The 12,731-nt window shown below is 43.1% G+C and overlaps 1 protein-coding gene across 5 annotated transcripts in view; it reads left to right on the top strand.

The window, feature by feature from the left end:
* TMTC2 (transmembrane O-mannosyltransferase targeting cadherins 2) overlaps window positions 1-12,731 on the top strand; it is a 379,331-nt gene that overhangs the window by 325,896 nt on the left and 40,704 nt on the right. For all 5 annotated transcript variants that reach the window (XR_012156727.1, XM_073327618.1, XM_073327617.1 and 2 more), the window contains exon 10: window positions 10,337-10,451. Coding sequence is in view for 4 of the 5 variants with exons in the window: in XM_073327618.1 (XP_073183719.1) it covers window positions 10,337-10,451 (115 nt within the window). In the remaining variant the exon portion in view is untranslated. The remainder of the gene's footprint in view (window positions 1-10,336; window positions 10,452-12,731) is intronic.

Here is a 12,731-nt window from a genome sequence, read left to right as displayed (position 1 = left end):
TAGGGCCACTTTCAAGGAACTTTGTTACTTGCTGTCCCCTGCCCTGAAGCGCAAAGACACCAGAGAGCAAATGAGAGCAGCCCTCACAGTTCAGAAGTGAGTGGCCATAGCCCTGTGGAAGCTTGCAACAGCTACCAGTCAGTCAGGAATCAGTTTGGAGTGGGCAAATCTACTGTGGGGTCTGCTGTGCTGCAAGTAGCTAACACAATCATTGACCAGCTGCTATCAAAGGTAGTGACTTTGGGAAACGTGCAGACCATTGTGGATGGCTTGAACGCGCTGGGGTTCCCTAACTGCCGCGGGGCAATAAATGGAACGCATATCCCTATCTTGGCCCCGGAACACGGGGGCGGCCAGTACATAAACCGCAAGGGGTACTTTTCCATGGTGCTGTATGCACTGGATCACAAGGGACGTTTCACTGACATCAACGTGGGATGGCCGAGAAAGGTGCATGACACTTGCGTCTTCAGAAACTCTGGTCTGTTTGAACAGCTGCAGGAAGGAACTTACTTCCCAGACCAGAAAATTACTGTTGGGGATGTTGAAATGCCTGTAGTTATCCTCGGGGACCCAGCCTACCCCTTAATGCCCTGGCTCATGAAGCCATACACAGGCATCCTGCACAGTAGTAAGGAGCAGTTCAACTTTTTGCCTGAGTAAGTGCAGAATGGTGGTAGAATGTGCATTTGTACGTTTGAAAGCACTCTGGCGCAGTTTACTGACTCGGTTAGATCTCACCACAATCAGTATTCCAATTGTAATTGCTGCTTGTTGTGTGCTCCACAGTATCTGTGAGAGTAAGGGGGAGCCATTTATGGAGGGTGGGAGGTTGAGGCAACTCGCCTGGCGACCAGTTTCGCACAGCCAGACAACAGGGCGATTAGAAGAGTGCAGCACATCAGAGAAGCTTTGAAAGCCAGTTTCATGACTGCCCAGGATACAGTGTGAGAGTTGTGTTTGTTTCTCTTAAAGTTACCCGCCCCTATATATATATATATATATATGGGAATAAAGTCACAATTGTTTAAAAAACGTTCTTTATTATTTGTTGCACAAAACATTGAGAGAAATCAGAAGCTAGACGGGGGTATTGGGTTAGTGGGGCGGCGGAGGAGGAAAGGACAAGTCCAGAAAACAAATCAAAATTTAGGATATGCCAGCTTTCTGCTGCTTGTGCAATCCTCTGGGGTTGACTGTGTGGGTCCCCGTAGCCTCTCTACCCCCCCTCCCCCCGCCGTGTTCTTGGGCGTCTGGGTGAGGAGGCTATGGAACTTGGGGAGGAGGGAGGGCGGTTATTCAGGGGCTGCAGCGGCAGTCTGTGGTCTTGCTGCCTTTCCCGCATTAGATCCACTATACAGCGGAACATGTCAGTTTGCTCCCCCATGAGCCTGACCATAGCATCCTGCCTGTTCTCATCGCACATGTCCCTCCTCTCTTCATATTCATGTAACGCTTTACGCGACTCCGCAATTGTTTGCCTCCACACATTCAGCTGGACCCTATCAGTGCGAAAGGACTGCATGAGCTTGGCAAATGTGTCGTCCCGAGTTTGTTTTTTCCGCCTTCTAATCTGGACCAGCCTCTGGGACGGAGTAGATAGGGGCCGCGTTGAAACATTTGCACTGGCTGCAGGAGGAGAAAAAGGGAAGGTAGGTAGTATTTTAAAAGATACATTTTAGAGAACAAAGGGGACACACTTTCTCAGTGAAACAGGCAATTCATAGTACACAGCACATGTTCTTTCTGTACAAGGTCTCATTTTGCCTCTTATACTGAAGGGCCTGCTACTTTGGTGTGAGTAAGCCATCACATGCGGCCAGGCAACAGAATTCAGCTTGCAGGCAGCCATGGTAAGCCCTGGGGCACATGGGGTTCTGCTGCTTCTGCATTCATTTCAATGCTTTCAAACTGCTGGGCCCCCTTTCCCATAGCAAGCAATGCCTGGTGGGTTTGCATTTTAAAGGAGGGCCTGCGGGCTCTCTGTGATGATTGCTTCACACAGCACCCTCCCCCCTCACCCCCCCTCCGCCACCATGAGGCTCTGAGCAGGGATGAGCCCTTTAAACTAAATGCAAACAGCTCAGCATGGCTGGCTTTCCCTCCACCCCCCACCCCCCACCGCATGGCTCTGATCAAGCTCTCAGTCACCAGAAGTGCCTTCTCCAGGGTCATGGTCCGGGAGCATGCCTCGGGAGTTGGGGGAGGCTATTGGCTCCAGCGTTAAGAATAGTTCCTGGCTGGGGGGGGGGGGGCAGATTCCACGCTTGCCGCCTGTGCACTGTCCTCCTCCTCCTCTTCATCCTCCAAAAACTCATCCTCCTCACTCTGTGCTACTCCCCCCTTGCAGGTGTCCATGGACAGTGGTGGGCTAGTGGTGGTGTCACCCCCCATAATTGCACGCAGCTCACGGTAGAAGCAGCATGTATGGGGCTGGGACCCAGAGCGCCCGTTTGCCTCCCTGGCTTTTTGGAACGCTTGCCTGAGCTCCTTGATTTTTGTACGACACTGCTCTGTGTCCCTGGAGTAGCCTCTTTCCGTCATGGCCTGGAGACTTTAACGTACGTATTTGCGTTTCTTTTTTTGGAACGTGGTTCTGCCATAACAGATTCGTCTCCCCAACATGCAATGAGATCCAGTAACTCCGGTTCGGACTATGCTGGAGCTCGTCTGCAAATCCACAACTGCGTGGTCTCTTGTGATGGTGGACTCTGCATGGTCGCCTGTGATGGTGGTGACCAAACAGGAAATTCAAAAGTTCCTCCAGCTTTTTACTGCCTACCTGGCTACTGCATCGGAGTTGAGAGTGTTGTCCAGAGCGGTCACAAGGGAGCATTCTGGGATAGCTCCTGGAGGCCAATAACGTCGAATTGTGTCCACAGTACCTGTAACTCGGAACTGCGATCTCGATTTTAGCGCTACTCCACTTGCCGAGATGGAGTACAGAAATCGGAATAAAGATCCCTTTAAATCGAAAAAAGTGCTTTGGTCAGGTGGCCGAAGCAGTTTTATTTCGAAGTAACTCAGCTAATTCCGAAATAAACGCATACTGTAGACCAGGCCTCTGTTTCAGAAAAATGCTGCTTCCACTTTACATTGGCTATTGGTTAGAAAAGAGTAGCCATTTGAAAAATACTGATATTTCTGAAAAGACCACATTCTCCCAGCACTGAAATGGCTGCACTGTGGTGACGGCCTACCTAGGCATTCCTTAGGGCTTGTGCACACTAGCGCTTAAGTCGGTACAGCTTATGTTGCTCAGGGGTGTGAATAAGCTGCTCCCCCTACCCCCCGAGCAACATAATTTACACCACATAAGCACCGATGTAGCCAGCATAATGCCTCCTCTCGCGGAGGTGGAGTTGTTGTGCCAATGGGAGAACTCTCTCTCAGTAGGGCATCTTCACCAGATGAGTTACAGAGGTACAGCTGCGCCAATGTAGTACTTCTAGAGTAGAGTAGCCCCTACTATATGGTAAAATGCCAAGTTTCCTGGAAGCCCTTATAGCCCCTAGGTTCCTTCTGGGTTCATATGGTTTGACTATAGAATATACGTAAAACAGAGAACAGAAGAAGAATATGAAGAATACTGTTTTAAGCCCCAATCCTGCAAATATACATTGACTTAGCTTTAACTCTGTGAATAGTTCCACTGGTTTCAAATGATCACAAAGTTCATTGATCACAAAAACTAACATACCTTGCACAGTGATTGTGCCTATTCCAGTTTGCTTTAAATCCATAAACAATGAACACAAAGAAACATACCTTAGAAATTCCTGGTTAGATAATTGGCACCCTGAGAGTAATCATTTCTCTCTCTTCGTTAACTTTCCATGTCCCACCAATCATACAAAAATTAAAGTACTTGTATACAAGGGTACAATCTAGCTTAATGAGCAGCTGTGCCACCCTTGTCCTGAAACCTTGGGTGCCTTACAACACCTGCTGAAGGAGTTCCCACTTGAGCAGCTCACAAACAGCCTTCCAGCATGTAAGCCAAACCCTGAGTGTTTGTGTGTAACTGCAGCCTGCCAGCCACATGTGGCTCTCACCAAGTGCAAGATAACCCAACACACCCCCAGTCTTAGATTTCCCCCCTTGAAATGTTTTTCCTGTGCTGCCCAGCCCTCTCTTGGACAATACAAGTTTCTAAATTCAAAGCAAGGTTTTTTCACCGCATGCTTACAGCAGTTGTACTGACTAAACCTCCTAGGTCAGGACCCCTTCTCCAGTCCCATGGCTGTTTCCTTTGTCCCTTTAGGTGCAATGAATAGATGGGCAGAATGAGAAACGGGTCCCTGGTAATGTTTGTCCCTCCTTTTTTACAGTGTAAGTCCCTCTCTTGAAAAGCATTTCCAGATGGATACCAGGAGGCAACAAGTCTAAGGAGAAGGATGTTCCCTGCTATTTTTCCTCATGTGTTTGAGCTTCCTTAGTTTCCCTTCCTGCTTAATGACTCTGTTTATTGTTTAAATACAAATTAAGCAGAGCACACATTCGTTTGTTTGAGACAGACCTGTTTTCCAAGCTCAGTTTGGAACAATGTGTTACCACCACCATAAACTGGAATCTTATACACATACAGTATTGCCGCACATATTTTATCAGGATGGTACTGATCAGAAAAGTGACTTTTTAGATACCTTACAATACTTTGTACAAAGATTATTACAATAATGTGTAGGGTGTGAATACAGGGGTACTTTCCGTCACAATGGGGAACACCAAAACCAAAGCTACTGTGGTGAAGAAGCTTCTTCATCAACTCTTGATATTGGTGTCAAGCAAGTGTGTGTGTGTGTGTAAGCTATTATAAAAGCAATGGTCTCTGACACACATTTTTGAAACTTCATCTGCAAACTGTACATGTATGTCTTCTCCAAATTTAAAATGACCCTATACTACAAACATCTAAAGCCTTTATAAAATAAGATGAGAGAGGAAAGAATGGAAATGTGACACTAAGCACCCCTGTATTCATACCCTGCCCATTGTTGTAATCATCTTTGTACCAAATATTCCTTGTGAGGTATCGTTTGAAAACGAATAGCTCGTGATCATTAATATTCATGCATGATGTATGTACTCAGTGGGTATTAAGAGTTATGGACTTAGGCTGTAATGATAGCTAAAATGTGTTCAAACCAGATATGTCAGGGGGAGTTGTTAACCAGGTGTGTTTACCTCAATTTATGTATAAACAGTAAACAGACCCATCAAGCTAACAAGGAGTGAGGCAAACCTCAAAACAAGAAGTTTGGGATAAGACAGCTGGCATCTACACCCAGCAGGAGAGAGAAACTTGGCCCAGATTTTACTTTTCAGAAGACTCCATTTTGAAGACTTACTAGTCTGTAAGGACAGATGAGGGGGATGGTGGGGGAGCTGACTCTTTACAGGGGCATCACATCTTAATATCTCAACTGTCCAGGAGAGGGCTGGACATTGCAGAACACGTTTTGGGGGAAATCTGGGACTGAGAATATGTTGGGGGCAGGCTGTGGCACAATCCCTCATTGGTCTCTGTTGCAACCCAGAATGTGACAGGGAAGTTTGAAGGTATAGTCACTGTACCTAACATTGGTTCTTCCAAATTTAAGAAGCATGCGAGCATCGATCACAGACCTTTAAAATCCACTGCAAAGTCCTTGATCTAAAAATAACGCACCTTGTAAAGTAGATGTGTAAAGACTGTTACAGGGCACAGCATAAAAATGGTTGGAGCAGTTTCCCAAGTTTGTTTAATTACCAAGTATTACTCATTTTTCCGGGGTTCTTCTGGTTCCTCTTATTTTTTATTTTTTTTATTTTATAATTAAAATGTTCTTGTTAAGCGTTGTTGCCCTTAAGTTACTGCTATGTCTTAGTGTTGACCCTGTTTAATAATTATTTGTTGTTAGGAGTATGCACCAAGCTTTTTGACATCTGCTTTCCAAGACCTGCTGGTACTGCTTGGTAAAGGGACAGTCTCCTGATTTTAACCACTTCCCTTAATTGCAAAAACTGTTGTAGGAAAGAGAAAGGTGCCTGCCATGATTCCCTGAGTAATACTTTAATAAGTGATAAAATAACAGTTCAGCAAGGGATATGTACACTCTTGTTTTCAGTGAGATATCCTTTATAGTTGTAAAGCTGAAGGAATATGTTTATTGGTCATTAACCACCACATTAAGCTGAATAAATAGTAATAATTAAAGCTTAATAAAAATGGAAATCTACTTTGTAGATTCAGAAGATTGAATATTGGCGTAAACACCTTAACTTTCCGTTGAGTAACATACAGTAGGATGTATGCACAATACGTAGGTAAAATATCATTTTTAATGGCATGGGGAAATTACAGTCCAGTTGCGTCTAAAGCAACTTCTACAAATTGCAGCACATTCATCAGGTTTTATGTATAGAAACGTACATACTGCAAACCCAGCAAATGGAATATGGAATCTATAAAGAGATGCTCTAGTTCAAAAGGAATCTAGTAGTATGGCCTCTGTTATATTGGAGGTCAGCATAGATTATTACAGTGTCCTTTCTGTCCTTGGATTATATGCATTTATAAATCTAAAGAAGGAATCCAAAGTGTAGAATCTCATGTTGTTTTCTTCTCAACTCTCTTTTGTCTACATGCTGTCCATACAAGACTGCAAACTCTCCAGGGACCTAGTTTATGTCCACAAACAGGCCTAGCAGACTTGGGTGGTGTTTAAATAATCATAAATAATGATAATCGCAGGAAGAGAGAAATATTTTCCTCCTGAAGAATTTTGTTGAGTGTGCTTGAGTTTTAATATTAAGCTAAATCTAGCTTGCCTATGCATTTTTGTAAGACTGAAGCTAGGAAATGTTAATGTGGTGGTTGGGAGAGAAGTCATCCTTCTAGTAATTCTGGGAAAACTTATGCTAAAAAAAAAAAAGAAAGTTTACCATTTTCCATCTGTACCATCTCTAGTTTAGAAAGAATAGCAGTTGGAGAGAAACAGCTGCACATCATTATAATAATTTACCTTACCTTTTCCTTTAAATTGCAAAACGTACTTTCGTGCAAACTTAAGCTGGGCAGTTTACTAAGAAAATACTGTTTTGATTCTTAGAATAACATGTAGTCAAATTCCAGTTCTTCTGAGATGTCCAGGTTATCTGGAGTATGATGGATGGATTTCTAGAACAAAAAGAAATCGTTTCAGTGATTTAACTCTGTTTTGCTTTTCTAGCCATTCTCATTGGTCAAACCAACAATCTTATTTTATTTCCTTCAGAGCTTTCCCTAATGTCTTTATGTGAGACTAAATGCTTGGTTTTGAGGAGATGGGAAATTTTGGTCCAACTTTTACAGCTTTTCTTATCTTTCAGGATTTTAATGTTGGGATTTGTTAGCGTGCAGCCTACATAAGAATAATTTGTATTATGTACCAAGTAACGCATGTGGTCTTGACATATGAAGCTGGATGAAATTTTTCATGCAAACACTTCTTTGCCAAAAATGCATATTCGGATCATCTGAAATAATTCACTAATTTGAGTCAAGTTCAGCCAATTGTTTGTTTTTGTTTTTGTTTTGTTTGTTTTGGGGGGGAGGTGGAAATTGGAAATGTGAAAATGGTTCATGGTCTCATTTCTGTAACAAAATGTTTTGACTTTTTTCATTTCAGAAAGAGGGTTTGTTTCTTGATTTCCTTCAATTTTATCTTTAAAAAATTTTAAAACATCTAAAAAAAAACCCCTCTGAAAAACGTTTCAGTAGACACAAAATGAAACTTTCTGTTTTAGTCCACTGAAATTTTGAAATATTTGGTCTTGGGTTGACCCATAATGATTTTTTTTCAGACCTGCACCTGAACTGAATATTCAGTTATTTGTACAGCACTATTAGCATATGCTTGTAAAACATGGGTATGCGATATTGGAGGTTTATAAATAATTACTTCTGGAGGAATTCTGCACCATAGTGCACGTGCAGAATTTATGTCCCCCCCACAGATTTCATTGCTTCCCTGCAGAAAAATGACTTTCTGATGGGGAAGCAAAGGAAAGCCTCAAGAGCAGTCATATGCCCCTCTCTCGCAGCATGGGTGCGTTGTTTCAGGGTTCCGAAGAAGCCAGCAGAGATGCAAATAACCATGGAGAGGGAGGGGTTGGGTGCGCCGTGGCCGGTGGCTTCTAACTGGCTCTGGAGAGACTGGGGAGTACAGGACTTCCTCTTCCCCTTCAGGGACCAGGTCAAGCCCACCCCCAGAAGTCTCCCCTGGCTGCAGGAAACTGCACCCCCTAGACCCAAGTTCCTGCCCCCATCACTCCTCAGCCGTGGGGGGAGAGGTTACCTGTGCGCCCAGCTCCTGTGCATCCAGACCTGCTCATACCCAGACTTCTCTGCTGAGCCTCGCCCCCTCCACACCAAACCACCCACAACCAAACCCCCACTTTACCGAGCCTAATCCCCTGCGTCCGGACTCTCCCCAGCACCCGGAGCACCCCTCACTGAGTCCATCTCACTCAACCCCCCACCCCAAATAATACCCCCCCGCACCTGGACCCCTACCTCACCAAGCCACACTCCCCCAGCACCCTCACTGAGCCCTTCACACCCAGACCTCCCCTGCAGAGCCCCATCCCTCCCACATCCAGACCCCCCAGCTTAGCCCCAAGTACCTTCACCTACATCCCCCTGCAGAGTCCCATTGCCACTGAACTTGGAACCCCCAACGAGCCCCTGTGCATCCAGATCCCCACGGCACCCAGACCCCCTACCGAGCTGCCTGCACCCAGGTTGCCCCACACTGAACCCTCTCACACCACACCTGGATCCCTCCACACTTGGATCCTGCTAGGCTGCCCACATGTGGTGTGCCTGTTTCGGAGGAGCAGAGGGCTGCAGGGTGATCTCCCACATCCATGCAGCCAGTGGGCTGTGCTCCCCACTGCCATGATGAAGCCTCCACATTTATTAATTAATAAATAAAATTTGCAGAATTTTAAAATATATTGTGCACAAAATTTTTAGTTTTTTTGGTGTATAATACCCCCGGGAGTAAATAATGTCTTCTCCCTCTGTGCAAAATGAACAGTGACTGGGAGTATTGTTTCTGAATGCTGGAGCGCACTGTGTCATTTTCTGGTTTTACTGTATGTTTTCTGTGACTGTTATAGCTTTTTTGTTACTCATAGTATCTGCCTGCAGTTTTACTATTTATTTTGGCGTATTAAAGTACAGAACAGCCTGTAAAGCATGGAATTTTTTTTTTTGTTCACTAAAACTTCTCTCCAGAGCAGATCATTGAAAGTGTTTTAGCATTTTTCTTCCCCATTTTCAGTGTTGTCTTCAGGATGAAAACATTTGATCAGGACTGAAACGCATATACGTGTATAAATATTTTTCTCTATTTCCACCAATATCTGAGTGTTATGTTTTTCTCCCCCTTTGTTTAGTTCAAAACTTTCAGAACTGTTGGGCAGTTTTACGACTAAAAAAGTGTGCACTATGAATGTATACTGTGAATCTGTATACTCTAATGAGTTTGTATATAGCCATGTAGATGTTTTTTACTCATTTAGTATTAAAAAGTCTTCCTTCATTTACACTGTATTTTCATCGGTGTAACTCCATTGGTTTCAAAGCAATTACTCCTGGGTTTATAGTAATGTGAATAAAGAATCAGAGAGAAAAGGTTGGTATGGTAATATCTTTTATTGCACCAACTTCTGTTGGTGAAAGCGACAAGCTTTCAAGCTTCAGGCAACCTAAAGAACTCTGTGGAAGCTCAAAAGCTTGTCTCTCTCACCAACAGAAATTAGTCTAATAAAAGTTATTACCTCACTCACCTTGTCTCTTTAATATCCTGGGACTGACCTGTCTATAAGAACACTGCATACAGTGAAGAATGAGAAATTGGATAGATGAAGATGACGACTTTAGTACGAAAGATTATGTTTAGTTGGCTTGTGTTGTGGTGTACGTGCTTCAAAGTCAGGCACAATGCATAACAGAATGCATTAAAGAGTGGTGGCCCTGTTTTAGAGTTTAGATTTTTTGGTTTATCATAAATGTATTGTTACTTAAACATAGGATGGTGAAGATATATTGAATTGACTGTATGGAAATCCATATAGATTTCACCTAATCAAAGAAGGGCATCTAGATAGATGTGCTATAGCTATAATTTACAGCATCTTCTGCTATTGTACTTGTAACAATACAAAAAACACCCTCCATACAATTTTGTCTCCTTCCAAAACATATTTCCTTTTGAGTCTATGGTGTCTGATTTTCAGGTGGGTCACTGTCCAACATACTGTTTGCTTCTTCCCCTTTGAGCTAACATACATATCCTCCATGCAGGTCAGTTTCTCCTAGAAGAATCCCGCCTGATAGAAGCAGCTGAAATGGCAAAGAAGGCAGCTGAGCTGGACAATACAGAGTTTGATGTTGTCTTCAATGCAGCCCATATGCTCAGGTTAGTTCTCTACCTTATTCTTATTTGGTTTTCTTGCTTTCTCTTTTCCCCCAACCCCAAACTCTGCAGTATTTGCTTACAGCAAGTTTTTTTTAACCAAATACCCCTTTTGAAAACTTTGTTATACCTAATAAGGAAGAAAAAAATGGAGTGAAAGTTTTGCAGACTCTAGCAGAGTCTATTTGTAACTTTTCTATATTTTACACTCCTTATTCACTACCTTGGAAATTTCTGTATTTCACAAGCTTGTAATCCTCTTTGGTTGTATATGAGAACAATATATCTTTTCGTACAGTATTTTCAGCAAAATTTCCTTTTAAATTATTTTTAAAGACTTGAGTCTCAAAAATAGTCCATAAATAAGAGAATGGAACTCTATTGCTCTGACTGTAACGTGAGAGTATTGGAAATACCAAAGAATATTATATAAATATCATTAGGGAGTAGAAAACTGATTAGAAGTCTAAATATCAGTCTCAAGGGTATGGAGACTTTGAGAAATACAGGGGTGATTAATGATATCAGAACCCCTTGATTCAGAGGCAGTCTTGTATTTAATTTTGTTCTGCTATCTGAAATTTTAGAGGGCTTGTCCTTCCGTTTAAAACCAATGCACCTTGACTTTCAGCAACTTTGAGCTTCTACCTAAACAATTACATTAAGCCCGCATTACTGTATTAGTCTCCGGGCTTTATTTCTAGGATAACTGTATAATGATTATGCTTCTTATGTACTTAAAAGGAAGAGCAATGACTGAACACAAATGGTTTGGATTAGCCTGTATCTTGCTTTAGAAAATATACTGTAAATAAGGTACAAAAATAATAGAAGTGGTTTTGAGTAAATACATTCAATTAGCACAGAGTAGTCATTAGAACCGTTATCTTAATAGACTTCTCTTGCTTTACTCTTTATAATTTTAACATCCACAAATACAAAATAAAAAAAAAATGGCTTGTAAAAGAAGACAGAATAAGTTCTTAGGTGAGTGACCTACTTTCCAAACTGAACTGAAGGCTCCTATAGCAAGATTTTGAAATAAGCCCCAAAATGCCTTTAAAAGATTGCTCGAAAGAGATGGACTCAGTTCTTGTAGATCAGTAAAGAAAATCAAGACAAATGGTTCAATTGTTCATCCATTAAATATTATCCCAAACACTTGCACCAACATGGATAGTTTTAAGGATCCTTCTGTTTGCATGCTCACTTTCTAACATTTAATCCTCCTTAGGAATGGGCATTCAGAGTCATTCATCTAAACATTAGATTAGTGAAGAACACAAGCCTAGGAAGTTAGGCATATAGATGATGGGGTTCACTATAAAATGGAGTGTTGGTTTTGTCTTTAAAGTGAAGGTATGATGCTGAGGGGCAATGGTATATCATCAAGGTGGGTTAGTGTTGTCACCCTTATAGGGCTAGCTGCACTTCTGATCCCTTCATGGCATCTCTGAATGTACCCCCATCAGGTTTGACCTTGCCCTTTACTACCCTGGGGTAAAATCATGCTATTCTCCTACTCTTAGGCCTGGTCTACACTACAAAGTTAGGTCAACATAAGTCACCTTGTGTCAACGCTCAAATTTGTCTCTGGCTGACATAAGTGCCCCATTACAGCAAGCAGTAAAACCACCTCCCTGAATGGCATGGAGCCAAGATTGACACATTGGGGTCAACGCAGTGTGAGTGTAGTAGACTCCACTGCCATGGGGTCACGGACAGTGGAAGCCCTCCCTGAAGTTTTTGAAATGCCTTTTCCTGATGCCTTTTCCTTGGCAAGCACACTCGCAGGTCTTCCTTGTTGCGTGCAGCTACCCAACCAACCACGCTGGCTCCACACAGTAGATGCGCTCCTGCCAGGAGAAGACAGGAGATTTTGGTCTCCTGAGCATGTGGAAAGAAGAGGCAATGCAAGCACAGCTATGGGCCAGCCACAGAAACATGGACAACTATGAACATATTGCATCGGGGTGAGGGCAAAGGGGTATAACAGGGATCAGCAGCAGTGCCATGTGAAATTAAAGGAACTTTACCTGGGATAGTGCAAGGCCAGGGAGGCCAATAATAGATCTAATTGTATCCTGCAGTTCTGCTGCTTTTACAACAAGCTGCATGCCATACTTGGCAGATATCCCACCAGCACCCCAGCAGTATGGATACCGAGGAGGAGGAGGAGAAGTAGGAAGATGTGGTGGGAGGCTGCAGCCGTGCCACAAGGCAGGATCTGTTTGAGACTCCATCACACTCTAGCCAGTCCTACCAGCCAAGCTAACAAGACAA

Source organism: Lepidochelys kempii, chromosome 1, assembly GCF_965140265.1.
Source record: "Lepidochelys kempii isolate rLepKem1 chromosome 1, rLepKem1.hap2, whole genome shotgun sequence".
NCBI classification, from domain to species: domain Eukaryota; kingdom Metazoa; phylum Chordata; order Testudines; family Cheloniidae; genus Lepidochelys; species Lepidochelys kempii.
This window is presented reverse-complemented; position numbering and strand designations above follow the sequence as displayed.